This window comes from Monopterus albus, unplaced genomic scaffold (genome assembly GCF_001952655.1).
Source record: "Monopterus albus unplaced genomic scaffold, M_albus_1.0 scaffold99.1, whole genome shotgun sequence".
NCBI classification, from domain to species: domain Eukaryota; kingdom Metazoa; phylum Chordata; class Actinopteri; order Synbranchiformes; family Synbranchidae; genus Monopterus; species Monopterus albus.
The window spans coordinates 3,227,434-3,243,231 of record NW_018127979.1 but is presented as its reverse complement, the minus strand read 5'-3'; the positions used below and the strand labels follow the sequence as shown (position 1 = coordinate 3,243,231).

The 15,798-nt window shown below is 39.2% G+C and overlaps 1 protein-coding gene across 1 annotated transcript in view; it reads left to right on the top strand.

Moving 5' to 3' along the window:
- sytl5 (synaptotagmin-like 5) overlaps positions 1–15,643 on the top strand; it is a 39,830-nt gene extending 24,187 nt beyond the window's left edge. The window contains 13 exon segments of the mRNA XM_020609441.1: positions 1,387–1,495; positions 1,598–1,727; positions 3,444–3,544; positions 4,134–4,229; positions 5,882–5,947; positions 7,977–8,058; positions 8,061–8,142; positions 8,573–8,675; positions 8,787–8,948; positions 9,044–9,152; positions 11,758–11,893; positions 11,983–12,191; positions 13,536–15,643. Of these exon segments, the coding sequence (XP_020465097.1) occupies positions 1,387–1,495; positions 1,598–1,727; positions 3,444–3,544; positions 4,134–4,229; positions 5,882–5,947; positions 7,977–8,058; positions 8,061–8,142; positions 8,573–8,675; positions 8,787–8,948; positions 9,044–9,152; positions 11,758–11,893; positions 11,983–12,191; positions 13,536–13,678 (1,528 nt within the window). The 3' untranslated portion in view covers positions 13,679–15,643.
- Positions 15,644–15,798: the final 155 nt, after the last annotated feature.

Genomic DNA, 15,798 nt, shown 5'->3' with positions numbered 1-15,798 from the left:
CTCTGTTTCACTGCCTTCCTTTTCAGAGGGGCAATGGTATAAGTGTATTACGCAGGAAGGCTGCAGTACTATCAACAAGATTATCGATTTGTGTTGGAGTAAAGTTAAGGTGGCCTCCTTCCACTGTGTTGGCAAACGGCACTGAAGTAGATAAAGATTGAATTATTTCCTTAAACTTGGTAACAGCATTGCCAGATAGACATCTGCTGTAGTGGAATTGTTTCCCACATAGAGTATAATCCATTAATGGAAATTCAAAAGTTATTAGAAAATGGTCAGACAGAAGAGGGTTATGGGGAAAAACTATTAAGTGTTCAGTTTTGATGCCATATGTCAGAACCAGATCAAGAGTGTGATTAAAACAGTGAGTGGGTTTATTTAGTTTGAGAGAAGCCAACTGAGTCTAATAATGAACAGAATGCATTGTTGAGGCTGTCATTGTCGGCATCTACATGAATATTAAAGTCGCCTACTATGATTATTTTATCTGTACTAAGCACTAAATCAGACAGAAAGTCTGAGAATTCACTTAAAAACTCTGAATAAGGAGCAGGTGGACGGTATACAATAACAAACAGAACAGGCTTTTGAGTTTTCCAGTTTGGGTGTGAGAGACTCAGGGTGAGACTTTCAAATGAGTTATAACTATGTTTAGGTCTAGGGTTGATTAATAAGCTTGAGTCAAAGAACGCTGCCACGCCACCACCTCGGCCTGTGTTTCGAGGGATGTGACAGTTACTGTGACTAGGTGGAGTGGATTCATTTAGGCTGACATATTCTTCCTGCTGTAACCATGTTTCAGTAAAACACAATAAGTCAATGTGATGTTCACTTATCAAATCATTCACTAACAGAGATTTAGATGAGAGAGATCTGATATTTAATAGTCCACATTTGATTGTCCTTTTACTTTCTACTATAAGAGGAGTCATCTTAATTTTAATTAGGTTCTTATGAATAACTCCTCTGGAGTCATTAGTGCCGACGTGAATAACAACAGAGGATATTTATCTCAGCAGTGGTTCAGCCTGCAGTCTGCAGTATGAAACCTCTACAATGAAGAATTTTAAAAATCTCATACATGTAAAACTGAGTCATATCTATTTTAAAAATGAATCCTTTCAGCATCATGTTTTCAAAAGCATTTTTATTGCTAAAGAAAAAAAAATTATAGAAAAATCAAGTGAGATGGCAGTGACAGTTGTTAAAATGTCTATTAAAGTGGTATTTGAGTAAATCCTATTTAGACAGCCTCAGACCAGTTGCTTCCCATGTGTGTTACGCAGCAATCCAAGACTTAAATGAATGTTATTTCATGTTGAAGCACCGGTTTCTGGTGTAAAATACCTGTTGATGGTGCTGAACTGGTTTCTATCTGGTGTTCAGGGTTGGTGCTGTGGCCTTGGAGTCCTCAGGGATGCCCACAGTACCCAACAACCTGCGTCCCCCAAAGCAAGATGGAGTGCCCACTTCCAGTGACAGCAGGAGGGTCAGGGTGAGCAACTGACACACATACACTGAGCAACAGACTAGAGGAAATCAGCCAGATTAAAATGTTATTTGAAGAGCTTGGGTGTGTGTTTGTGTTTGCAAGCAGCCTGACGGAGCGGAGAGTGTTGACAATTTAGTCCCCAGAGACATTGCACCCAAGAAGAAGGCCACTGGCCATCACAGGAGGACCTCTGAAACTCCACTTATTTCTGTGTCCAAGGCCTCTGTCTCATCAGGTATCTCCAGTACAGACTACACCTCCTCTTCTGTCTTGTTTTTGTTTTCTTCTGATTGAAGCGACATGACTCTAGCTGCTGTCTCGCACATATATTGTATATCTGAGTCACAGTTTTAAGACATGCTAGATGCAGCAGTATCATATCAAAAGTGACATTAGACAGTCCTGTCAGGGCTGTGTAAAAACACTCAGCTCTGACTGCTAAGTATATTGTAAAGGATCAAATTATTCCGTACTCCTGTCAGGAGCACATGTCACATCAGCACAAGTTACACTATTAACTTACAGTACACTGAACTGCACTGCACTTTCTTAAGTATAATCCCCTGCACTTTCTCTCTCAGTGTCAGACCTTTTATCCCCACTAGTAAAAAGCTCAGTCAGTAGCTGGAACAGAGCTGCTGATTGAGGATCTCCACCACTGATGTAACAGAATCAAGTCTTAGGATATTTTGTTTTTCTTTAATTAGATTATTTTCTGGGCATTTTGAGAGGCATGCAGGCAATTATTTGCTTAGCATATAGACTGGAAGGGGTTATGGCTACCACCAAAGTTCAAAAGCATGCTTTTAAGCTCTGACACTTTAATAATAAGCTTTAAAAAAATACAAACGTAAACATGATGAATGGATTAAACTGTGCATTAATCTGCTCTAATGTTGCACTGAGTAATAGAAACTAGAGGATAGCCCTGATATAACATATTTGATTTCTTCAGTTGATATAAATTTGCTCAGGAGGATTGTTAGTGTTTGATGTATGAGGCTGCCTGATGCCTACTGGCTTTGTGTTAGCATTAGCACGTTAACTTGAGGTTATAGAAAAAGTCTGACTAGTTTGAGTGAATATCAAGACAGAGTTGATTACAAAAGGTAGCAGAAAAGGTTTGTCTGGGTTATTTGAAATAGTTGGTGGATATGGCAGCATGCTGTACTGTTTGCTAACAGTATACCTGACTGATTATCAATGTAGAGTAGATGGAGGATTGTGTTGTTGGTGCAGGTAAAGGAGGGTGATTCTGGGATGCTGGAACACACTGCTGAATAGCCACTGCTATAATTTTCTTCTACTTGATATAATATTAGTAGGACAGGGGAGAAGGTAGAAAGCAATTTAGCACGATGTGTTATGTCTTCTGATATTTCAGGTCACCATGATGATGATGATGTGGCTGACCTGAGAGAACATTGACAGTTGTTTTAGTTACTGCAAACAAACACAGGGCTTTGACTGTCCTGTTGCCACTGAGTGTGATTAACTGTACCAGTGGGTTTTAGCCAACAAGATCGTCGGCTTTTGGCCTTTGTAATGGTGTCTATGAAATCACTGTATGTGTGTATAATGATAGGTTAGGGATGGAAAATTGTGCTGCTTGTTATGGGGCCCTGAAGCTTTGTGATGGTCTGATACCTCTCTGTAGGGACCAAATGACAGGCAAGCATCATTTAACCTGAATATGGATCTTCCATAGGAATGCTGCATATGCATTTTCTGCACAACAAGTGCAAAGTAAATTAAGTTTATTATTGTTCTGTCATGGACTGTATCTTTCCGCACCTTGTCCAAGCAGATAACACTGTGATGATGATTAGTTTCTACCCTCTTTTGCATTATCTGCTCCCTCACTCCCTTCAAGCAGCATCTTTGAAGCAATTTTTTCTCCTCCTTCCTCCTCCCTCTCTGCATCCCCCGATCTCTCCAAATCCTGCTCCAGATCACAGTCGCTCGGAGATGGACCTGTCGGCTCCAGATTCAGAGCCCAGCGATGACGCCCTCAGTCTCCGAAGTCGTTCGGTCCCCGGCCTCAACAAAATAGTAAGCGGCAGTAAACTTGCACAGCCTGTTCGATTTTTCAGTCCATGCCCATTTCAAATGCATATATTCACTATAGTCCATGTCCATATTAAGCTGAGGACTTAATATGAGGGCTGGTGAACTCAATAAGATGCATCAAATGTGGAGCTGAATGTTAATTTCCCTTCAGAGCTCACTTCAAAGAGCCTGACAAGCATCTAAATGGTTGTAGGCTGAGAACAGGTGGAGGATGTGACGGTCAGTATAGGGCTGCTTTGTCTCTGTGTTTACTAAATGTTCATTTGCATTCAAAGCACTTCACAGAAACACAAGCACATGGTCATTCTCAGACACACACACACACACAATTTCAAACATAAATCTGCTCATCCGTTCTGGCTTCCATGTATACTGTAGACCCAGTGACACTGTAATATTGCTCATGACAAATGAGTAAAAAAATCACAATACTTTACCCCCGACTGTCTGCATCTGTGTATCTGCATCGACCCACACTGAGCTTCTGTGTGCAAAACCGTGCAAATATACTGTGGCCAGCTTCCCAGATGATACCTCCCTTTGGATTAAATCTGAATTCTGTCATCTGCAGGGGTTTTCGGATGATGACGCAGAGGAAGACATTGATGCCCTGATATTAGCCCACAGAAAGCCTGTCAGCCGACGCCTCAGCAGCGCTCTGTCAATGGTAACACCCATGTTAAAGCTAGCAAACACTAAATTATTGAGGACATATTCTGAGAAGTCCTGTGTGCACACACATACAGTATACTCACCCTAACGCAGTGCGTGAGTAAGGACTGTATGCTCTAGTGTTGTTGACTGTGTAAACAGTGTGAGCAGTGTGGCCAGCAGACGGCTTATATCATCAACAATATGGAGGCCTGCTGCATTTACATACACTAATTTGACTCATACACCACTCAGCCATAACATTATGACCACTTGCCTAATACTGTGTACACAGGAGTCAGTGTGGCAGTTGGTTGGTCATGTCACTCTGCAGCTCACTGTTTATCCTCTGTGAACCCGTTTGCTTTCATAGTTTTACTGTCAGGAAGAGCACAAATGTGTCAACCATTCAGTGAAAAACTTGTGTAAAGGGAGTGAAAACTGTGGTCGTGAGGACAAGTTAGAGAGAATTTTTTTAGACACATTCAACAGCTCCCCCAGTTGTGACATCACCACCACCACCACATAATCATTGTTATTCACTTCACCTGTCAGTGGTCGTAATGTTGCGGATGATGGGTATATAGTATGACAGTGTGAAGGTTTACTTTGTGTAATCACACAGAAAATGGAGTAAGATACACTTTATAAGAGTCATCTGTTTTTTAAATGCTAAAGTAGCTTTGTTTAATATTTGTAGAACATTAATTCAAGGCCAAAAAAGTTTATTTTCTTCATATTAACGGGTCTGTTCACTCAACTTACCAAAAGACATTGTCTGGAAATATTCATCTTTTAGATTTATATCTACACTCAAAACATATAAAGCTGCAATAATTGATATTTTAGCAACATTGGATTAAATGTCATATTAAATATATAATCTTTTTTACTTGATTTGATTTTCAAAATAAACTTAATTATCCACCTTATTTTCACATGGATGCCCTCCCAGCCAAATATAAAGCACTTAGTCTGGCAGAAAATTCAGTTCTTTAAATGGCCCAAATAATTGTCTTGCTTCAGGACTTGGGCTGTGTTCACTGGCCTGCATTTGTATTTGTGAGAGTGAGAGTGTGTCATCTGAGAAGTGCACAGGTAAACAGACAAGACACGTCCTGCCTGTCTGACATTTACTGTCATCTCACTGAGCTGCTGTTGATAGAATGAATGGAAGTGGACGGAGGTGATGAGAGCCATTTTACCGATAGTTTGAATCAAGCTCTAATCTACTCTGCCAGTGTTATGAATAGGGACACTGTCATCCTGGAAGAGACCACTTGTCTATTTAGGATTTTTCCTCTGTCACCCATTTGTCTATGATAATTTAAATAGTAAACATCGGGGAGGAAGTGGACTTCTCTCTCATTCTGACTGTTGCATTGTGTGTGTGTGTGTGTATGTGTGGTCATGTTGATTTAACAGCTGATTCCAAATGAGCTGTAATCTCTGGTTTCATCTGATAATCACCATGGTAACCGTGTGTAATGTGGTTTCTGGCTGTGCTGCTGGAGACGGTGTTTCTGCAGCTCCTCCTCAGGGGCCGGGGGGGTCTGTGCTCGGGGTCTGCCTATATCACTGATACTTTAAAGAGCTCAGATCTTTCTCCTTCTCTTTTTGCTTCTTTCTTCCCCTGTTTATCTATCTCTTAAATGAATCGGCTCCTAGTCTTCCACTCCTGGCTCAGAGAGAAGGTGGGGGCACCTCAGTGTCCCCGACTCAGATGCTGAGACTGTAAGTCTCCTCTTCCACGTATGTGCATGTATTTAAATTCATCACTACATTATAGAAAGTTAAGGTGCAGCACCAGAGCACAAATGTTACATATGACATTCAATAATATTTGCTGGTTTTTCCCGAGTGTACCGCCATGTTCTGAATGAACCTGCATGTTCAGTGTATGTTTTTCCTCATCCTTGCCTGTGATAGTAGCTACATCTAGTTCCATTAAGTCTACCCTCCTCACATTAAATTCACATTGATTCTCTGCAGGAAATAAATGAGACAGGCTTTCCAGTAGAAGAAGCACAGTGTTGCTCAAGTCTGACTTCTTGACTTCTGCTCTTCCTGGACGCCAGTCTTACTGGTAGTGGGTTATACCAGTTATATCCTGTGCAGAGCTGCAGCAGTCATGTTTGCCCACTTCCCAATCACCTGCTTTGGTTGCATTGTATTGGAGTCTTTCATTCATGAAATAGGTTTTGGAGGTACACAACATGAAGTAGTTGTTTGTCTTGGAGGAATTTTTACTTTTTTATTTGTCAATCTATGAAACTCAGGAAATGCAGACACATGTTCATACACCGATGGAGTGTATACGTTTGATGTGACTGGTAATAGTGAGACCACATGATCAGCGACTTGCACTGTTCTTATAAACACTGAAATCTGGAGTTTTTTTTTTTTTTTTTTTTTTACTCGTTTGCCTTTAGGGATTTATTTAAAAATCCTGTTTATTATTCTGATCCACCTACTGTATATTCCACTTACCCTTGATCAAGTCTGCCTGCTATTTGAACAAAGTATCTTTTTTGTGTATTTTTATGACTTGCAATGGAAGCTGGGATAATTCAGCATTAATTAAGTAGTTCCATCCATTATCTATCCTCTTTATTTGTGACTAGAGTCACGGGGTGCTGGAGCCGATCCAGCTGAGTGAGAGGCGGGGTCCATCCTGGACAGATCGCCAGTCTATCACAGGGCTGACACTTAGAGACAGACAAACACACACCCACACTCACTCCTATGGGCAATTTAGAGTCTCTAATCAACCTAAGCTGCATGTCTTTGGACTGTGGAAGAAAGCTGGAGCACCCGGAGAGAACCCACGTAGGCACAGAGAGAACATGCAAACTCTGTATAGAGAGGCCCCGGGTTGGCTGGGGCTCGAACCCAGAACCTTCTTGCTGTGAAGTAACAGCGCTAACATTTGAGCAGTTGATCAAATAAAAATTAATCAGCAACTACAAGTCACTTTGCAAACAAAATGCAAAAAGTTACAATGTTCCACATAATCAGTTGTGTGGATTTGGTGCTATGCTATACGGTGCATTGTTTTTGTGAGAGTAAATTTAATATATTTTGATTCTGGACAATATAAACAATTTGAAGACTTTACTTTAGGCTGCATGAAACTGACTTTTTTTTTTTTTACAATTTTCTGATTTTTCAAAGATGAAATGATTATGTTAATCAAGAAAGTACTACTACAGTACTACTGCTTTTTGCATTTTTTATTTTCACAATATAGCATGACATCACTATATCAACACTGATGAAATTCACAACTTCTTCAGTGTCCAAATTGAAAATGCTGTGACATCCATATAAAACTGTGACTTCATCTTGAATTTTTGGATTGTGGTCAAAAGTTCAAGTTACATAAAACCTTTATTTGTGCAGAGGGGCTTCACTGAGAGCAGAGCTCTCCTTGAGCAAGGCCCATATACTACAGTAACCTCATCTACCGTATGTCCAATGGGCCACTGAACATTTGGGCGTGCAGCAGTAGTAATGTGGAAGTTAGTTAACATCACTGTGTATTGCAACAGATTTTTATTACATTCCTGTTCATGAGGAGCTGCAGCTGTTTTATTTCCGCCATATTTCACCAGTATTCTGTTGTTGTTTTCTTCATATTCCTCCTCCTCTCTTCTTGCCTGACTTCTCATGTTTTCTTTCTTTACCTCTTCCATGCACGTTTTCTCCTCTGATCATCTCCCCCTCTCATATTTCCTCTGTGTCTCTCATCCTTGCCTAACAGACCAGTATAAACAGCATGATGAGCATCTACAGTGAGACTGGTGACTATGATAATGCCAGGGTGAGCGGTGAGCTCCTGCTGTATACAAAACCGGTGCTCTCAATGTCCTGGTGAAGGAGTGTCACAACCTGGCGGTGGGAGACGAGAAGAAGCAGCGCACAGACCCGTAAGAGTGTGCATGCACAAAACACAGACACACAATTAGAATTGATGTTGGAAGGACTGATAATGGCCTCAATGCAGATCTAACTCCCCATAAGAAAGAAAACAATTATAAATTGTTGGAGAATTTATTTAGGTTATTTATTTGTGTTGTCTTTTTATAGTTTTTATTGATGATCATTTATTTTCAAGTTTTCTGTTCAAGGTATAAGCTGATACTTTCATCACTAACATTTATTGGTCAGCTGTTCATTATCCTTCTCCAGCAATATCTTCACATCAGTGTCAGTGGATCATTGCCAAACATGTACTCTAAAAGAAAAGAAAAAATTTACACGTATTACTCTCAAATAATTATATTGGTGCAGACCTCAAAACTCCAGTATTGGCAGCTGATATGCCAAGATTGAGTCAGAGTGTCTTTTTCATGGCAGTTATGTGAAGACTTACCTGCTGCCGGATATGTCACGACAGAGCAAGAGGAAGACGAGCATCAAGCCCAACACCACCAGCCCTGTTTTCAATGAGAGACTGAGGGTCAGTGGTTGGAAAAACTCAACAAGCATGAACTTTAAGCTGTTTATTCTATGAACTCTAGAATGATGCTGAATTCAAATCACTGAGCTCACCTTTTTTTATGTTGTGTAGTATGTGATCAGCCACTCGCAGCTGGAGACACGAACCCTGCAGGTCTCTGTGTGGCACTACGACCGGTTCGGACAAAACAGCTTCCTTGGACAAGTGGAGCTGACCTTTGACTCCTGGGAGTTTGATTCTGAAATAGAGGAGTGGTATGCTCTGCAGCCCAAGGTAGTAATAGCATGTACATGTCAGCATGTCTTCTACTGTATACAAACATATACAAAGACAGGAGTCTGAATGGTTTGTGAATGGTGTTTGTGTAGGCAGAGAGCAGTACAAATGCCACCATGCAGTACAAAGGGGAACTGACAGTCGTGTTGAAGTACATACCTCCTGAGAAGAGCCAAATCCCGCCAGCGGACCAAGTACAAGGTATGTTTGCAGCTGTGATGACTGTTATATACTATATTATATATCATGCTCTACCCCATAGAATGTTAAACTGTATCTAGATGCAAAATCAAACTTTTAAAAGAAATAAAACAAGTCTAACCCCCTTAAGAGTAAAATACCAATATTTTGAAACAGATAAAGTTTGATTTTCTCATTTGTCTTGCCTTAGGTAACTTTAAATGGCCCATGGCATGAGTATTTATTTTGTACAAAGAATGAAATTGATGAGGTATCATATTAAATAATATGCTGCTGTATTGCTTTCAATGTAATACAGGACATAGATTATTTACAAATCTATATTACCAGATTTAATTTAGATTTTACATACCATCCCAACTTTTTCTGATTTGGGGTTGTACTTTTTCATGTAGACAGTTGTCCAGCAGCAGCACTCTGCACTAATAGAAAATAAAATTCAGGGAAAGTCTGAAAGCTATTAGCACAAAAACAATTTTGCAGGTCAGACCATGGCAGGAAGTGCTGAATGTGAGACTGGAAAATTTATATTTAACTCTTCTAACAAGAAGCAGCTCACTAGTTGGTCAGCTGTTATTACATACTCATGTTGTGCAGCGTCTATGCCAAATATGTTTTTGGGAAATAAAATTAAAATGATCTACAAGATACTAGAATATTTAATGAAATAATGCAGTCATAGAACATGGAGTGTTGAGTTTGAATAGTTCATGCAGTGTAAATATCATATAGCTTCAATTAAGGCTGCTTGTAGGTTAGACCCACTGGTCACAGTGCAGCAGCAAGACCTAAAATATATCTATAAAACCAGGCGCAGTCGAAAAATTCTGCTTTTAAAATGACAGCGTGGATGTCTTTTTTTTTAACATAAGCTTTATTGAAAATACACATAACAAACAAGGCAATGTAAGATTTTGCTAATATGGTGGGGTCACCGGTGGGTGTCAGGCAAGCTCGCATGAATGCACAATGACCTGGATTTTATGCCCATTCAAGGAAATCCTTAAATTATCATGTAATACTTAATTTTGTTAGAAAAAAATCTCGCAAGCAAGAGTATGTGAGACATGTATAAACCAAGTTACTTCTGCATAGAAATACTAATAACATATGTTCACCTCATTTTTTGAACTTTAGCTCACGTCTAAGATGATCATTCACCGTTGTAGCATTGTAGATAAGTCAAAAAACAAGGAAAAGCCATGACACGGGCCCTTTAAGGTGCACAACAGTCCTGGGTCTTCGTTGATGTAATTTGCATTTCAAAATGCACCACACATTCTCTAATGGGGAAAGGTCGGGACTGCAGGCAGGCCAGTCCAGCACTCCTCCAAAGCCATACCTTAGTAATGTGTGCACTATGAGGTTTTGCATCATCTTGTTGAAATATGCATGGGCGTCCCTGGAAAAGATGTTGTCTTGAAGGCAGCATTTGTTCCAAAGTCCAGGTGTACCCAAAGCTGATACAGCCTTTATAGAGAGAGCTCTTCGGAATGACTTGTATGAGGAGATTATATTCACTTTAATCTTTTAAGTCTTTTCTAAAATCCCCATTTTACTGCCTCTCTGTGACTATTTGTTACTTTGCTAAGTGAGATAGTGTTTTATTCTGTTGGGTTTTTATCCAGTTGTTTTTTTATTAACCTTTAATATTCTCTGCTCTTATATCTGTCCCATTTTTACTGTTTTTATTGTAAAGCACATTGCAGTTGTTTTTTGAAAAGTTAAATTTTAATGAAGGTTATTTTTGTTATTATGTCTGAAGTGTGATATCTGTTCATCTGGGTGGCAAGCTACTTGAATTAAACTGAATGAGGTAATTAGGATAGGAAAACAGATAATCCTCTAATCTTTGCTTTTATTCTTATGAGTTGAAATTTCTGGTAAATTTTTTACTTCAGGCTTCTAAAAACTATTCAGACAAAGCAGGGGAAATGGCTCTGATTGATGGTTCACAATTGATGAATCTGATATCTCTGGCTATTTCAAAATGAATGTACTGTCTATTCTGTGAAGTTACCCCAGTGTCAATCTGTCCTTAGCCGACATTCAGCACTACTATTTTAGTATTATTATATGTATGTAGTGTTGTATGTATTGCCTGATTTTGAATAGTTTTGTCTTTTTTCTTTCCAATATCCCTGGGACTCATCTGGCAGAAGTAAAAAAAATTATAAAAATAAAATTAAATACGTTTTTTTTTTTTTTCATGGACACAAACCAAAACAGTCTCTGCAGCACTCAATAGCACTACTAGTCCCTGTTGGGTTTGTCTACGGTTGGGGATGTCTGATTAGCTGAAACAGTTGATCATTCTGAGAGTTGTCTTAAAATATTCATATTCCCTTTATTTTATTTTTGATCAATGTTTTTATTTTGGAATTAGTTTCTCTATAACTCATTTGTGGGTTGTTTACACCTGAATTTGGCTCACTGTTTTGTGGTTTATAAAAGAAAATGTACCAGCTCACTTTCATAAGTACGTGTCCTGCTTGCACATACAAGGTGCATGTGCACAGTATGTGCACACATGTATAAAGCACTTCACTACAAATTGTGAAATGACAATTGTTTATTCTTCCTCTCTGCTTCCCTCCCACCTCAGTGAAGAAAGGGTTCCTGAAAGGCAAGAGGAGCAGCTTCACTCTGCCTCAAGGGGGTATGGTTGAGCTGCTTGTCAAAGGAGCCAAAAATCTGACTGCCATCAAGGCTGGGGGCGCTTCAGATCCTTTTGTAAAAGGGTGAGATGCTCTTTTGTTAAATGAGATTTACAAAAACACAACATGAACATTGTGCAGTAAAGCTGTTTTTATTCCCCCTCCCCCGCCAGGTACCTGCTCCCTGACAGCAACAAGTCAACCAAGCACAAGACAGCAGTGGAGCGACACACCGTGAACCCAGTGTGGAACCACACCTTCACCTACTGTGGCCTGCAGCCAGGAGACCTCAACAATGTCTGCCTGGAGCTCACTGTGTGGGATAAAGAGACTCTGGCCAGCAACGTCTTCCTGGGAGGAGTCAGGCTGGGAGCCGGCACAGGTGTGTGTACGATTGTCTGCTGGGAAAAGACAGTATCTGGGTAGACCTTTTTAGTATGTGAGACATTTTTAATCTTGTATAAAGGTCATAATCTTGCATAGAATTCCAAATATGATGGTAAATATAACATTTCTCTATGGACTGAAAAGCTTTAGAGGAATTTTGCTGAGACAGATGCTGGATATCTAATATGTGCAGTGAAGCTTACACCATAAAAGTAAGCTTTTATTCAAATTTAAGGAAAAGGCCTTGGAAATATTTTATAAAAAACTAAATTAAGCACATATATCCATATAGAACAAAAATCTTTTATCATATTATATATGTTGTTTATCATTAGTTGCATAACTGAGAACAGGTTTTCTTCCTCTGGCTACTGGATTTGGCAAATTGAAGCAATATCCAAAGAGAAAACGGCTTACATGAACTCTGTGATTTGGGAAGGAAACAAGGCCCATTTTCTTTTGTACATATTATGATTATTTAGGAATGCCCGTTTTCCATGAAATGATTTGGCAAAAACCTTAAATGTTCTCATGAATAGAATAGGTTACTTCTTCAACTTTAGGTTAGCTGACTTTGACTTTTCAGATTAGCATAAAGACTGGAAACAGCTAGCCTGTCCAAATGTAGCAAAATGTGCCTGTCAGCACCTCTGAAGCTCTCTAACACATTATAGCTTGTTTGCTGACAAAAAGTGTAAATATGACAATCCAAAGAAGTCTCTGTAACAGGTAAAAAAAAAAAAACAGCACATAACCTCCAGTAAAACTGTAGTTGTTATCTTTACACTTTAGTTTTTGCATGGATTAAACCCAAAATTCTAGATTGTGTGTGAAAACTATACTAACCAACTTCATATTCCAGCTTCAGACACAAGAGTGGCATCAATCTTCTAAACATATTTCTATAAATGTCAAAAAATATTTCTTTAAATTAGCTAACTATTTGTTTCCAAATTCTGGAATTGCCCACCCCTACATTAATGGAAAAAAATCTGGGCACCTCGATAGCCGAAGGGTTGCATTGTGATGCGCGATGTTGGTGGCTTGAGTCTGGCCGCTGACCTATGTGGCAGGGTATCTTCTCTGTTTCCTCTTTGCAGCCTGTTCTACCCATAATATAAAATATAAAAGGCAAAATGACCAAACAATACTTTAGTTTTGGACTTCAGTATAAAAGCTTTGAATATGGCATCTATGAATTCATTCATTCATTTAAAATTATGACAATAACCAATATAAATTCTACCAATGACCAAAGCTAGTGTGGAGTATTGAAGAAGTATTTGTCCTGTGTTTGTTCTAACAAAGTCTAACATATATTTGTGTTTCTTCGCTCAAGGCAAAAGCTACGGGAATGATGTAGACTGGATGGACTCCCACGGGGAGGAACAGAGAGTGTGGCAACGCATGATAGAAAACCCAGAAGTCCCTCAGGAGTGCACTTTGATGCTGCGATCCACCATGCGCAAACACAGCACATGAGCCAGACTGAAATGCAGACAGAGAAGATAAAAGAGAATAACAGAGGGAGAGAGGAAAGAGAAAGAAGTGGTGTGATGATAGAGATGGAGAAGCAGAACAGTGGAGAGACCGGTCTTCTCCCTATTTCTCTCTCCGTGAGATATTCTGTTCTGATCCCTCCTCCTTTCCAGAACAGCCAGCCATGCCTTACACACTCATCCACATGTGCCCCTCCCCCCTCCAAAGCATCTAGTCGTGACTAAGCACTGCTGTTTAATGCTGTAGATATATGAAAAACATGTTACATGTAACTTACTAAATACAGAATAAGCACACGGTGTGACTCCTGATGTGTCTGTCTTCGTCTCTGTGATTCATGCACCAGAGTCATTTCTGCACATACAGTAGTTACAGCTGACAGAGGTTCGTAAGGCAGTAGCACTGACCAACATTCCCTGTATGATCGATAATGTAGAGACTCAGACATTCATTTTATGAGCAACTAAACTACATCATGGTCTGAGGCAGATGACACTGCTGAGCTTCACCATAAACATTTGTGCACTTCTCTCTTTTCACTGTACCCAGACAGGTTTACTCTTCCTGAACAGAATAGACCTCTTGTCAATGTTAGATGCCTGTCGTTCACATTATGGTATCTCTTTGTTCAAAAAATTAATAAAAATATTTCTGAGATAAAAACATTTGTGCACAGAGGTGGAATGTGACTTGTATTACTACTGTACTGTCCCACTTGATTTAATTACTAATGAAGCAGAATGACGATCACCTCACAGCAAAAACTACGGTAGTAGCACATCAGCAGCCAGTCTGTGAATCTCACCCAAGTGATGATCAGCATTTGTTTTTAAGTTTTGTCTTAGAGGACAAATATGATGGAAGCAAAACACAGTGTCCTCCTAGAAACTACTGTTACTGCCTTTGAAAAGGGACTGAACATGACAAAACTTTCCTGGGGGTGAAGGTAGAAATACATATTTTAGAATACATGCAACAAACTAAATCTGCAACAAACTTGATTCATCATTTAAGCATTTTTGAAATTATTGATTTATGAAACGTCCTTGTAGATTATTTTAACAATTTTGATTGTGATTAACTCTTTAGCCTACAAAACAAATTTCAAAAAATCTAAAATGTGTCTTTCAAATTCTCCTCAGGCAATCTGTTCCGATTGCTTATGTTGTCTAAAACTCAAAGATAAATTAAAATTTATATTGAAACAGTAAGTAAGCAGTAATAAGAGCACTTATCTTCCACCGCTTATCAGAAAAGAATCTGTGGCACAAAGTCCAGACACATTACTCAATTGAGACTAGCATCAATGTAAATTTACATAAAACAGTGTCAGTGAGATAATAGGAATTGCATGGTAGCCTACTATATGACTTTAAGTCTCAGGAATCCTGAGATTGGGGCTGTGTGTTACAGAGTGAGTCAGCTGCCTTCATCTCAGGAGGAGCCTGAGTCTGAGTCAGTGACAGTCACCTTGTCCTTGTCACCCAGGGCTCAGCCATCCTTCATCCTGTGATGAATCACAAAAAACAATTCTCCAGCTAAACCCCGTAGAATCATTTTTCATGTGGAATGCCAATTTTGTTGACTTGTCCTTGACAAACCCTCTGCTCTGAACTCCCAGAGCAAAACAGTTTCACATTCAGTAATAATACGTGGTGTTCACTGTACAACATATTCTAGATGAGAGGCTCATGCAATACTTGATTACTAAAGAAACTCTTGATGTACAGCATGTACTGTCATGTGTCTGGTTTCCAAGTATCAAATTCACTTTATCCAAGCATATTTTGTTCCAAATGTGTCACAGGAATATTTTGAAATAAACCCATCTTTCAATAGACTGTTTTTGTTTTTGAGATTATTTCCAATGTGAAATCACTATTAAATGCTGTCTTTATTATGTGTGCAGCACAAAAACTTGTTTAATCTGACTGCCCATTTTGACACTACAAAAAAACTCTTGTGTCAGAAAGATTAATCAAATTGTTTTTACAAAAACAGTAGGACGTACAAAACTATGTTTAAAAGACTGAACACAAACATGCAATAAAAACTGTACACCCAGGCCTAGATGAGAAAATTATTTCAATAACCATGTTTAA